Consider the following 14,680-nt stretch of genomic DNA (forward strand, 5'->3'; position numbering starts at 1 on the left):
GTAGACGAGGATGAGACAAATGTACAGTCCACAAGGGCCATCCGATGCATGATTACGGCAATGAAAAATGTGTTGCACTTTTCTGACATTAACCCGGTTACCACTAAAAAGGGTATTATGTTGGGGGAGAAAAAGCAGCCAGTGACTTTTCCCCCATCTGATTAATTAAATGAATTGTGTGAAGAAGTGTGGTGTTCCCCTGATAAGAAACTAGTGATTTCTAAGAGGTTACTGATGGCGTACCCTTTCCCGCCAATGGATAGGTTACGCTGGGAGACATCCCCTAGGGTGGACAAGGCGCTCACACGATTATCTAAAAGGGTGGCACTGCCGTCTCAGGATACGGCCGCCCTAAAGGAGCCTGCAGATAGAAAGCAGGAGGCTATCCTGAAGTCTGTATATACACACTCAGGTACTATACTGAGACCTGCTATTGCTTCAGCATGGTCTGATACCCTGTCAGACAACATTGATACCCTCGACAGGGATGCTATTTTGCTAACCATAGAGCATATAAAGGACGTTGTCTTGTATATGAGGGATGCACAGAGGGACATTTGCCGGCTGGCATCTAGAATTAATGCAATGTCCATTTCTGCCAGGAGAGTATTATGGACTCGGCAGTGGACAGGTGATGCTGATTCTAAAAGGCACATGGAGGTTTTGCCTTATAAGGGTGAGGAATTGTTTGGGGACGGTCTCTCGGACCTCGTATCCACAGCAACAGCTGGGAAGTCGACTTTTTTACCTCAGGTTTCCTCACAGCCTAAGAAAGCACCGTATTATCAAGTACAGTCCTTTCGGCCTCAGAAAGGCAAGCGGGTCAGAGGCGCATCCTTTCTGCCCAGAGGCAGGGGTAGAGAGAAAAAGCTGCACCAGACAGCCAGTTCCCAGGAACAAAAATCCTCCCCTGCTTCCACTAAGTCCACCGTATGACGCTGGGGCTCCACAGGTGGAGCCAGGTGCGGTGGGGGCGCGTCTCCGGAACTTCAGCGACCAGTGGGTTCGCTCACAGGTGGATCTCTGGGTTCTACAAGTGGTATCTCAGGGATACATGCTGGAGTTCGAGGCAACTCCCCCTCGCCGTTACCTCAAATCAGCCTTGCCAGCGGCTCCCAGGGAAAGGGAGGTAGTGCTGGCGGCTATTCACAAGCTGTACCTTCAGCAGGTGATAATCAAGGTTCCCCTCCTTCAACAGGGACGGGGTTACTACTCCACAATGTTTGTGGTACCAAAACCAGACGGTTCGGTGAGACCCATTCTAAATTTGAAATCCTTGAACACTTATGTAAGGAAGTTCAAGTTCAAAATGGAATCGCTCAGGGCGGTTATTGCAAGCCTGGAAGAGGGGGATTTTATGGTGTCGCTGGACATCAAGGACGCTTATCTGCATGTCCCCATTTACCCACCTCACCAGGAGTACCTCAGGTTTGTGGTACAGGACTGTCATTAGCAATTCCAGATGTTGCCGTTTGGTCTGTCCACGGCACCGAGGGTATTTACCAAGGTAATGGCCGAAATGATGATACTCCTTCGGAAGAAGGGAGTTATAATTATCCCGTACTTGGACGATCTCCTTATAAAGGCGAGGTCCAAGGAGCAGTTGTTAGTCAACGTAGCACTATCTCGGGAAGTGCTGCAACAGCACGGCTGGATTCTGAATATCCCAAAGTCGCAGCTGATTCCTGCGACGCGTCTGCTCTTCCTGGGCATGATTCTGGACACAGAACAGAAGAAGGTGTTTCTCCCGGTGGAGAAGGCCCAGGAATTGTCATCTCTGGTCAGGGACCTCCTGAAACCAAAACAGGTGTCGGTGCATCACTGCACGCGAGTCCTGGGAAAGATGGTAGCTTCTTACGAAGCAATTCCCTTCGGCAGGTTCCATGCAAGGATCTTTCAGTGGGATCTGTTAGACAAGTGGTCCGGATCGCATCTTCAGATGCATCGGCTGATCACCCTGTCCCCGAGGGCCAGGGTGTCTCTGCTGTGGTGGCTGCAGAAGGCTCATCTTCTCGAGGGCCGCAGATTCGGCATACAGGACTGGGTCCTGGTGACCACGGATGCAAGCCTCCGAGGTTGGGGGGCAGTCACTCAGGGAAGGAACTTCCAAGGACTGTGGTCAAGTCAGGAGACTTCCCTTCACATAAATATTCTGGAACTAAGGGCCATTTACAACGCCCTGAGTCAAGCAGAACCCCTGCTTCAAAACCAACCGGTGCTGATTCAGTCTGACAACATCACGGCGGTCGCCCATGTAAAGCGACAGGGCGGCACAAGAAGCAGGATGGCGATGGCAGAAGCCACAAAGATTCTCCGATGGGCGGAGAATCACGTGCTAGCACTGTCAGCAGTGTTCATTCCGGGAGTGGACAACTGGGAAGCAGACTTCCTCAGCAGGCACGACCTCCACCCGGGAGAGTGGGGACTTCATCCAGAAGTCTTCACGCTGATTGTAAATCGTTGGGAACGGCCACAGGTAGACATGATGGCGTCCCGTCTCAACAAAAAGCTAAAAAAATATTGCGCCAGGTCAAGGGACCCTCAGGCGATAGCTGTGGACGCACTAGTGACACCGTGGGTGTACCAGTCGGTTTATGTGTTCCCTCCTCTTCCTCTCATACCCAAGGTACTGAGGATTGTAAGAAAGAGAGGAGTAAGAACTATACTCATCGTTCCGGATTGGCCAAGAAGAACTTGGTACCCAGAACTACAAGAAATGATCTCAGAGGACCCATGGCCTCTGCCTCTCAGACAGGACCTGTTACAGCAGGGGCCCTGTCTGTTCCAAGACTTACCGCGGCTGCGTTTGACGGCATGGCGGTTGAACGCCGGATCCTAACGGAAAAGGGCATTCCGGATGAAGTGATTCCTACGCTGATAAAGGCTAGGAAAGACGTGACAGCACAACATTATCACCGTATATGGCGAAAATATGTTGCTTGGTGTGAGGCCAGGAAGCCCCTACAGAGGAATTCCAGCTGGGTCGATTCCTGCACTTCCTACAGTCAGGAGTGACTATGGGCCTAAAATTAGGATCCAAAAAGGTCCAGATTTCGGCCCTATCTATTTTCTTTCAAAAAGAACTAGCTTCAATGCCTGAAGTTCAGACGTTTGTTAAGGGAGTGCTGCATATTCAGCCCCCTTTTGTGCCTCCAGTGGCACCTTGGGATCTTAACGTTGTGTTGGATTTCCTGAAATCCCACTGGTTTGAGCCACTTAAGACCGTGGAGCTAAAATATCTCACGTGGAAAGTGGTCATGCTATTGGCCTTAGCTTCGGCTAGGCGTGTGTCAGAATTGGCAGCTTTGTCGTGTAAAAGCCCTTATCTGATCTTCCATATGGACAGGGCAGAATTGAGGACTCGTCCCCAATTTCTCCCTAAGGTGGTATCAGCGTTTCATTTGAACCAACCTATTGTGGTGCCTGCGGCTACTAGGGACTTGGAGGACTCCAAGTTACTAGATGTAGTCAGGGCTTTGAAAATATATATAGCCAGGACGGCTGGAGTCAGGAAAACTGACTCGCTGTTTATCCTGCATGCGCCCAACAAGCTGGGTGCTCCTGCTTCAAAGCAAACTATTGCGCGCTGGATCTGTAGCACGATTCAGCAAGCTCATTCTGCGGCAGGATTGCCGCATCCTAAATCAGTAAAAGCCCATTCTGGCTCTTCTTGGGCGGCTGCCCGAGGGGTCTCGGCTTTACAGCTTTGCCGAGCTGCTACTTGGTCGGGTTCAAACACATTTGCTAAGTTCTACAAGTTTGATACCCTGGCTGAGGAGGACCTTGCCTTTGCTCATTCGGTGCTGCAGAGTCATCCGCACTCTCCCGCCCGTTTGGGAGCTTTGGTATAATCCCCATGGTCCTTACAGAGTTCCCAGCATCCACTAGGACGTCAGAGAAAATAAGAATTTACTCACCGGTAATTCTATTTCTCGTAGTCCGTAGTGGATGCTGGGCGCCCGTCCCAAGTGCGGACTCTCTGCAATACATGTATATAGTTATTGCTTAACTAAAGGGTTATTGTTATGAGCCATCTGTTACTGAGGCTCAGTTGTTGTTCATACTGTTAACTGGGTATGGTTATCACGAGTTGTACAGTGTGATTGGTGTGGCTGGTATGAGTCTTACCCTGGATTCCAAATCCTTTCCTGGTAATGTCAGCTCTTCCGGGCACAGTTTCCCTAACTGAGGTCTGGAGGAGGGGCATAGAGGGAGGAGCCAGTGCACACCAGATATAGTACCTAATCTTTCTTTTAAGAGTGCCCAGTCTCCTGCGGAGCCCGTCTATTCCCCATGGTCCTTACGGAGTTCCCAGCATCCACTACGGACTACGAGAAATAGAATTACCGGTGAGTAAATTCTTATTTTTTTGGTGTCATTTTGTAAGTTAAATCATGTAAAAGCCAGGTTACTATTCCCAAACATAGTCCATGTGGATGGTAAAGTATGAAAATGTTAAAAGACATATCGTTTTTCATCCGACTTAAGCACTGTTGACCTTTTACATGTCGACATTTTGACCATGTTGTCTATATTGTGTTGACCTATTCACTGTCGACCTATTATCCAGATACTGTACCAAGGGTTCTTAGTAGAGATGTGCACCGGAAATTTTTCGGGTTTTGTGTTTTGGTTTCGGACGCGTTTTGGCAAAACCTCCCTGAAAATGTTTTGTCGGATTTGGATGTGTTTTGGATTCGGGTGTTTTTTTTGCAAAAACAGCTTAAATCATAGCATTTGGGGGTAATTTTGATCCTATAGTATTATTAACCTCAATAACCATAATTTCCACTCATTTCCAGTCTATTCTGAACACCTCACACCTCACAATATTATTTTTAGTCCTAAAATTTGCACCAAGGTCGCTGGATAACTAAGCTAAGCGACCCAAGTGGGCGGCACAAACACCTGGCCCATCTAGGAGTGGCACTGCAGTGTCAGACAGGGTGGCACTTATAAAAATTGGCCCCAAACATCACATGATGCAAAGATAAATAAAAATAAGAAAAAGAGGTGCAAGATGGAATTGTCCTTGGGCCCTCCCACCCACCCTTATGTTGTATAAACAGGAAATGCACACTTTAACAAACCCATCATTTCAGCCACAGGGTCTGCCACACGACTGTGGCTGAAATGACTGGTTGGTTTGGGCCCCCACCAAAAAAAGAATCAATCAATCTATCTCTCCTTGCTCAAACTGGCTCTATAGAGGCAAGATGTCGACCTCATCATCATCCTCCGATTCCTCACCCCTTTCACTGTGTACATCCCTCTCCTCACAGAGTATTAATTCGTCCCCACTGGAATCCACCATCACAGGTCCCTGTGTACTTTCTGGAAGCAATTGCTGTTGACGGGTCACGTTCCGCTTGACTTGACAATATTCTCACCAGCAGGTCTTTGAACCTCTACAGACTTGTGTCTGCTGGAAAGAGAGATACAACGCAGGCTTCAAACCTAGGATCGAGACGGTGGCCAAAATGTAGTGCTCTAATTTCAACAGATTGACCACCCGTGAATCCTGGTTAAGCGAATTAAGGACTCCATCCACAAGTCCCACATGCCTAGCGGAATCGCTCCGTCTTAGCTCCTCCTTCAATCTCTCCAGCTGCTTCTGCAAAAGCCTGATGAGGGGAATGACCTGACCCAGGCTGGCAGTGTCTGAACTGACTTCATGTGTGGCAAGTTCAAAGGGTTGCAGAACCTTGCACAACGTTGAAATCATTCTCCACTGCGCTTGAGTCAGGTGCATTCCCCCTCCTTTGCCTATATCGTAAGCAGATGTATAGGCTTGAATGGCCTTTTGCTGCTCCTCCATTCTCTCAAGCATATATAGGGTTGAATTCCACCTCGTTACCACCTCTTGCTTCAGCCTATGGAGGGGCAGGATCAGGAGTGTTTGCTGGTGCTCCAGTCTTCGGCATAAGATGGCTGAATGCCGAAAGTGGCCCGCAATTCTTCGGGCCACCGACGGCATCTCTTGCACGCCCCTGTCATATTAAAAAAAAGTCTGCACCACCAAATTAATTGTATGTGCAAAACATGGGACGTGCTGGAATTTGCCCACATGTAATGCACGCACAATATTGGTGGCGGTGTCCGATGTCACAAATCCCCAGGAGAGTCCAATTGGGGTAAGCCAATCTGCGATGATGTTCCTCAGTTTCCGTAAGAGGTTGTCAGCTGTGTGCCTCTTATGGAAAGCGGTGATACAAAGCGTAGCCTGCCTAGGAACGAATTGGCGTTTGCGAGATGCTGCTACTGGTGCCGCTGCTGCTGTTGTTGCTGCGGGAGGCAATACATCTACCCAGTGGGCTGTCACAGTCATATAGTCCTGAGTCTGCCCTGCTCCATTTGTCCACATGTCCGTGGTTAAGTGGACATTGGGTACAACTGCATTTTTTGGGACACTGGTGACTCTTTTTCTGACGTCTGTGTACATTCTCGGTATCGCCTGCCTAGAGAAGTGGAACCTAGATGGGATTTGGTACCGGGTACACACTACCTCATAAATTCTCTAAGTCCCTGTGAATTAACGGTGGATACCGGACACACGTCTAACACCAACACAGCTGCCAAGGCCTGAGTTATCCGCTTTGCAACAGGATGACTGCTGTGATATTTCATCTTCCTCGCAAAGGACTGTTGAACAGTCAATTGCTTACTGGAAGTAGTACAAGTGGTCTTCCGTCTTCCCCTCTGGGATGACGATCGACTCCCAGCAGCAACAACAGCAGCGCCAGCAGCAGTTGGCGTTACACTCAAGGATCCATCGGAGGAATCCCAGTTAGGAGAGGACTCGTCAGACTTGCCAGTGACATGGCCTGCAGGACTATTGGCGTTCCTGTCTAAGGAGGAAATTGACACTGAGGGAGTTGGTGGTGTGGTTTGCCGAAGCTTGGGTACAAGAGGAAGGGATTTAGTTGTCAGTGGACTGCTTCCGTGGTCACCCAAAGTTTTTGAACTTGTCAATGACTTCTGATGAATGCGCTCCAGGTGACGTATAAGGGAGGATGTTCCTAGGTGGTTAACATCCTTACCCCTACTTATTACAGCTTGACAAAGGCAACACACGGCTTGACACCTGTTGTCCGCATTTCTGTTAAAATAATTCCACACCGAAGAGGTGATTTTTTTTTTTGTAATTTGACCAGGCATTTCAATGGCCATATTCATCCCATGGACAACAGGCGTCTCCCCGGGTGCCTGATTTAAACAAACCACCTCACAATCAGAATTCTCCTTGTCAATTTCCTCCTCAGCGCCAGCAACACCCATATCCTCATCCTGGTGTACTTCAACAGTGACATCTTCAATTTGACTATCAGGAACTGGACTGTGGGTGCTCCTTCCAGCACTTGCAGGGGGCGTGCAAATGGTGGAAGGAGCCACCTCTTCCTGTCCAGTGTTGGGAAGGTCAGGCATCGCAACCGCCGACACAATTAGACTCTCCTTGGGGATTTGTGATTTAGAAGAATGCACAGTTCTTTGCTGTGCTTTTGCCATCTTAACTCTTTTCAGTTTTCTAGCGGGAAGATGAGTGCTTCCATCCTCATGTGAAGCTGAACCACTAGCCATGAACATAGGCCAGGGCCTCAGCCGTTCCTTGCCACTCCGTGTCGTAAATGGCATATTGGCAAGTTTACGCTTCTCCTCAGACGCTTTTAATTCAGATTTTTGGGTCATTTTACAGAACTTTAGTTTTTTGGATTTTACATGCTCTCTACTATGACATTGGGCATTGGCCTTGGCAGACGACGTTGATGGCATTTCATCGTCTCTGCCATGACTAGTGGTAGCAGCTTCAGCACTAGATGGAAGTGGATCTTGATCTTTCCCTATTTTACCCTCCACATTTTTGTTCTCCATTTTTTAATGTGTGGAATTATATACCAGTAATATTATTATATCAATAGCAATGGCCTACTGTACTGTACAACTATATACTGTTTGTCACCAAAATGCTGCACTGTACTACTATATATACTGCTCACAACAATGCAGCATAGATATGGATGGATACTTGCAGTGACACGGAGCTGCAAGATACAGCAATGGCCTACTGTACTGTACAACTATATACTGTTGGTCACCAAAATGCTGCACTATACTACTATATATACTGCTCACAACAATGCAGCAAAGATATGGATGGATACTTGCAGTGACACGGAGCTGCAAGATACAGCAATGGACTACTGTACTGTACAACTATATACTGTTGGTCACCAAAATGCTGCACTGTACTACTATATATACTGCTCACAACAATGCAGCACAGATATGGATGGATACTTGCAGTGACACGGAGCTGCAAGATACAGCAATGGACTACTGTACTGTACAACTATATACTATTGGTCACCAAAATGCTGCATTGTACTACTATATATACTGCTCACAACAATGCAGCACAGATATGGATGGATACTTGCAGTGACACGGAGCTGCAAATACAGCAATGGACTACTGTACTGTACAACCTTATACTGTTGGTCACCAAAATGCTGCACTGTACTACTATATATACTGCTCACAGCAATGCAGCACAGATATGGATGGATACTTGCAGTGACAAAGAGCTGTAAAATACAGCAATGGACTACTGTACTGTACAACTATATACTGTTGGTCACCAAAATGCTGCACTGTACTACTTTATATACTGCTCACAATGCAGCACAGATATGGATGGATACTTGCAGTGAGACGGAGCTGCAAGATATAGCAATGGACTACTGTACTGTACTACTATACTGGTGGTCACCAAAATGCTGCACTGTACTACTATATATAATATATATATACTGGTCACAACAATGCAGCATATATTGAGCACTGATGATCAGGATACTGTCTAGAACTGAGTCTGACACGGAGCTGCAAGATACAGCAATGGCCTACTGTACTGTACTATAATACTGGTGGTCCCCACAATGCAGCACACTGATCAGATATTTGCAGCACACTGAGCACAGATATGGAGCTTTTCAGGCAGAGAACGTAGATATTTGCAGCACACTGAGCACAGATATGGAGCGTTTTCAGGCAGAGAACGTAGATATTTGCAGCACACTGAGCACAGATATGGAGCTTTTCTGGGAGAGAACGTAGCCACGTCCTCTCCGTTCAATCTCCAATGCACAAGTGAAAATGGCGGCGACTTGCGGCTCTTTATATGGAATACGAATCTCGCGAGAATCCGACAGCGGGATGATGACGTTCTGCCTCGTTCGGGTTAACCGAGCAAGGCGGGAAGATCCCAGGCTGCTTCGGACCCGTGTAAAATAGGTGAAGTTTGGGGGGGTTCGGATCTCAACGAACCGAACGCGCTCATCTCTAGTTCTTAGTCTCCATACCTGTAGCTTGAGGCTAGCACAGACACAGGAAGGAATCAGCAATCCTTGTAAGCTGGCACACCGCCTGCGCACTTAGGCTTCCTGCCAAAACAATGCTAGAATTAATTACCCATTAGGCAGATAAAACTCCACCCATGTGTACACACTCTTATCTTATGTCTGAAATCTGTGCAGCACACATCTTGCTAGGAACCTGACTTCGAGGAATGCTGAGGAGGTTGAGAATTAGGGTAAATTGTCAACATGGCCACAAATTCATTAATTAGTAACTCTGGAAGCAGGATATAAAGTGTTTTTATAATATTAGTTTCCACACCTCATAGGTTTCAGCATTCCTCCCAACAGTTCCAATGCTCAGGAGATTGTCCCAATTTTCTGAAGTAAAAAGGGTTGTTACCTTGCAGGGGCAATGGGCACAGCCTGGGCAGATTGGGTGAGATTTGGACTAATTTGTCCTGACTGTCCAGAAATGTTATGAAGAATGGGCTGGGATGTAATAGCCTTTGCTTTTATATTTATAGTGCTTCACCGGTTATTTGCAAGTCACCATATGTAATAGGGTTCAAATAGCCACAAATCACCAGAAAAGTAAGAATGCTAGACATGTTGCGTTGGACAGGCTGGACCCCGCGCTTTGTGTTCCCCGATTATGTCACTGTCAGCCAGGGCTTTGAGCACCAATACTGGGGACACTTTCCTTTAGTTAAATTGCTAAAATTAAATCTCCAAAAAAGCTTAACCTTTATTGGGTCCTTCACCCAAAGCAAACAGAAAAAATCCCCCACAGTAGTGTTAATAATAATAATAATAATAATAATCCACTACAACTACTACTAATAATAATAATAGTACTGTATATATAGACTATAGGGCTTTAACATCTTATTTTTCTCTTACCTCTTACTAGTTTGCTATTTTGATGACCCCACATCAGAGATATGAGAGGTTAAATAGAGACTATGAGAAAATGATGGGAAGACCGGATCCCTTTTACTAATTTACAGATATCGCATGTTTAATGTGTGCAGTCGGGTGATCTCACCCTTACCCCTCGCCCAAACATTAGTACCATATATGTCACACTCCAACTGCTCCCACTGTTTTATTGATCAACCATTGTGTGGTGCAGTTATTTGCAAGACAAAATCCACATACAAATTTGTAGGTTGAACTAATTATGTAAAAGAAGCAATCTCCATCTGAATGTCACCTTTATCTACATGTTATTTCAGCTTTCTAAAATACATCTTGATTATAAAAGACAGATGTCCTTCCTAATGCATAGGAGTTTTATTTTCTAGTGCTACTCACAAGTGTACCAATATTTCTCATCTATTTTTTTTATATAAAGTTTGTGTTTTTGCGGCAACATTGAAATTAAAACGTTTTATTTCTATTTAGAGACACATTCTGGAAGTTATGATGAAGATGGCATAAACCTAGAGGAAATTCGCGAATTTGCCAAGGAATTTAAGATTCGACGTTTATCTTTGGGTCTGACGCAGACACAGGTGGGCCAGGCACTGACTGCCACAGAGGGACCAGCCTACAGCCAGTCTGCCATCTGTAGGTAAGACACACTGGGACAGATGTACTAACCTGGAGAAGGCATAAGGAACTGATAACCCAGTGATAAGTGCAATGTGATAAACTCACCAGCCAGTCAGCTCCTATTTATTATTATTTATTTATTAACAGTTTCTTATATAGCACAGCAAATTCCGTTGCGCTTTACAATTTGAAATAACAATAACAAACTGGGTGATAACAGTCATAGAGGTAGGAAGGTTCTGCTCGCAAGCTTACAATCTATAGGGAAATAGCACCTTTTCTTGTGTACATATGCCTATCTATTGCATAGAATGAGAAGACATGTGAGGATATGTGTGGACTGTACAGAGTGGATGCAATTTGATAGGAAGGTTTATGAAAGTTATGTGGGCGGTTCTGGAATTTGATACGCTTGCCTAAAGAGGTGAGTTTTCAGGGAACGCTTGAAGGTTTGGAGACTAGAGGAGAGTCTTATTGTGCGTGGTAGGGCATTCCACAGGGTGGGTGCAGCCCGATGAAAGTCCTGCAGTCGTGAGTGGGAGCGAGTAATGAGTGTGGATGAGAGACGTAGGTCTTGTGAAGAGCAAAGAGGTCGGGTTGGAAGATATTTTGTGATAAGCGAAGTGATGTACGTTGGTGTAGTTTGGTTAATGGCCTTGTGTGTGAGTAAAAGTATTTTATATTGAATGCGGTAGAGTACAGGTAACCAATGGAGGGACTGACAGAGTCAATTTGTATATTGGAGCTGATTGGCTGGTATGTTTAGCACCTTGCACTTATCACTGGTTTATCATTTCCTTATGCCTTCTCCAGGTTAATATATCTGCCCCACTGTTCAGCAACTTTGACATATGTATAATATAGGTATCTGCATTTATTGGTAAGCAGGGTTTAGATACATTTATAAAGAACGTATGTGTTTTAAAAAGTGTATGTATGGGGTTGATTATCCAGCCTAGTTAGGGTTTCCTGTATAGGGTTATTTTTATGTCATCTATAGCACCATGTCTAAAATATAGCAAATGACATATGAAAATTTTTCTTTTCACACATCTGTGTGATGGAGTGAAAGTGCCATCTGGCACCCCAGCTTACTGCACACATCAGCAGAGGAAGTCACCGATGAACTGCAGTCTCAGTGCATTCAAGTTGTTTTGTTTTTTTCTATTTTGCACCAGGGACAGGAGAGGTGGCTGGGCATCAGCAGGGGGATATAGGGCAGAGACTGGAGGAGGGATTGGGATTGCTGGTAGAGATGGCTCTACTCAGTCAATGAACTTTTATTTCTGCTGCAGGTTTGAGAAGTTAGATATAACACCAAAAAGTGCGCAGAAGTTGAAACCTGTTTTGGAGAAGTGGCTAAATGAGGCAGAAATGAGGAACCTAGAGGGTCAACAGAATTTGATGGAGTTTGTAGGCGGTGAGCCTTCAAAGAAGCGGAAACGACGTACTTCTTTCACCCCTCAGGCTGTAGAGGCCCTGAACACTTATTTTGAGAAAAATGCTCTGCCCACCGGGCAGGAAATCACAGACATTGCTAAGGAACTGAATTATGACCGTGAGGTGGTGAGGGTGTGGTTTTGTAACAGGCGCCAAACTCTGAAAAACACCAGCAAGCTCAATATCTTTCAGATCCCTTAGAGGAAAGGAGACAGCCACTCTACCACCACCTAGTCCCCAGAACCTCGTCTCATCTATCAATGGTCATGCCCTGTGACATTCATCTGTGGAAGCACTTTGTGGCTGAAATTCTGCTTTATCCATATTATGGCCTGCTGTTGCTTATACCTAATCCTTGCCTCATGTTTTTATATGACGGAAGCCTAATGGGGTAAAAGGTCAATAGCCATCTCAGCCGGATCTCTCCAGTGGCTTTGTTACACACATTTTGCATACTCTGTGTTCATGGAGCCAAATAAGTTTCCCTCTATGGTGGGATGAAAATATTGGACTTCATTAACAATTATTGGTTATTATTGTCATCAGAAGTTCAGTTGTGATTATGTGGAGTGCCACATTTAACTCTTGTGATGTGTATGTGCCCTGCATTCTTATGGACCAATTCTATGAAGATGGCAAACATTTTTTTTTATACCAGAAAACTCCCTTTTAATGTTTTACATTGTATTCATAAATTAATTTGATGGTTTATCTTTAACTCATGTTATTTTCTGTTCACCTCAACATATTTATTTTACATAGCTTTTTATACATCTGCCCTTGTTCTGATACATCATATCAGTAGTATATTCATCTTTGTAAGGGGTGGTACCAAATACATTTTTGTAATATTGCTTTAGATTTCACCTGACTTGACTTGGGTTTTGTTTTGCGGTTAGTCCTTGTAAGAACAATTGTTTTTTAAACTATTAACTTTCTGTATAGTCAGGTATACATAAAGTACTGTATTCCACAAACATTCAGTATAAGGCAATTCTCCATAAATGTTGTTGTTAGGTGTTTAGTCCTGAAATCCCAATATTTCTACAAAAAAAATAAATTTGCTTATGTTAGGCTACAGATATGTCTCTACTACAATATACCAAGGCTCTATGAAAACTCATACAGATTAAGGTGGACAATTCAATTCTGAATGAAGTTGGATTGCGATGTGCAAACGCTCACATCACCGATACGTGCAGTAGTTCAGCATCATGGGGATTCCAGGTAAAATGAGCAGTCTTGTGCCACTGTTATGAGTAGTTATGTGCCACCGTTACGAGCAGTCTCATGCTGTACTGATGTCACATCACTCAGGATTGAATTCCCCTTTATGGGGGTATCTTATTAGCAGCAATACTTTACCACTGACAAAAGGAGCGTAGGGGACTATCCTATTAGCCCCAATGCAGCTCGTTCTTTCCCCGGATCCTGGCATTTATCGGGGATTATGTTTACACATAATCCGCGATAAGGAGCCTGCCTGAGCAATGATAACACATGGGACTGGGGACTAATCGGCCAATGAAAACAGCTTCTAATTGGATACCGCGATAATGACCATCTGTCATTAATAGGGATATTCTGCTGTTTTTATCATCCGAAAACAGATCAGGGCTAATTGGATACCGCCCTTATACTTTATGAATAAGTACATGAACAAATGGTTGATATCTGATTGACTTTCAATTTATTGGCTCTAGATTAGAACAAAACATAGCTGAGGAATTGTAAGAGAGCTTTCATTTATTAACATGGTGCAAATATCATCTGTGTGCTGTAACCCGTAGCAAGCAATCACATAACTTTCATCAGTTACTGTTAGAGAAAAAGTGTGCTGCACAGATAATTGTAAATAACTAGCACAAATACAGAGATCACTAAAAACAGTAACGTGTTTTCTTACAAGAAATACGTCAAAGCGTAATATATTTAAAAAAGAAAGAGTCAAGATTTCCTAAATTAATTAATATAATTAGGTAAATATATATAATATAGTATTCATATGGAGAAGGCAGTATGTTTTTCCTAATCATGACTGCACCATGTTTTATGTAGTTCTCCATTTTATAGAGTATAATATATCACCCTGCTTATACCAGTGCTCTATCCCACTGAAATTGTGCATATTTATCGCTTGTGTTTAATACATTTTCATCAAAGGTGCTCTATTTGTTTTACTGACCTGCAAATATCTTCTAGTTATTCAGTCCGATACCAGATTACATCACAGAAGCAATTTTTAGTCCTCGGAATGATGCATATTAATATAAACTTATTAGGGTATCCATTTTCTCATTATTGTTTTTCTGCCACAGTACATGCACTTA

General features: G+C 44.6%; 1 protein-coding gene across 5 annotated transcripts in view; it reads left to right on the forward strand.

Moving 5' to 3' along the window:
- POU6F1 (POU class 6 homeobox 1) overlaps window positions 1–13,059 on the forward strand; it is a 208,363-nt gene extending 195,304 nt beyond the window's left edge. For all 5 annotated transcript variants that reach the window (XM_063952285.1, XM_063952284.1, XM_063952288.1 and 2 more), the window contains 2 exons: window positions 10,761–10,929; window positions 12,206–13,059. In XM_063952285.1, the coding sequence (XP_063808355.1) occupies window positions 10,761–10,929; window positions 12,206–12,551 (515 nt within the window). In that variant the 3' untranslated portion in view covers window positions 12,552–13,059. The remainder of the gene's footprint in view (window positions 1–10,760; window positions 10,930–12,205) is intronic.
- Window positions 13,060–14,680: the final 1,621 nt, after the last annotated feature.

Source organism: Pseudophryne corroboree, chromosome 2, assembly GCF_028390025.1.
Source record: "Pseudophryne corroboree isolate aPseCor3 chromosome 2, aPseCor3.hap2, whole genome shotgun sequence".
NCBI classification, from domain to species: Eukaryota; Metazoa; Chordata; class Amphibia; order Anura; family Myobatrachidae; genus Pseudophryne; species Pseudophryne corroboree.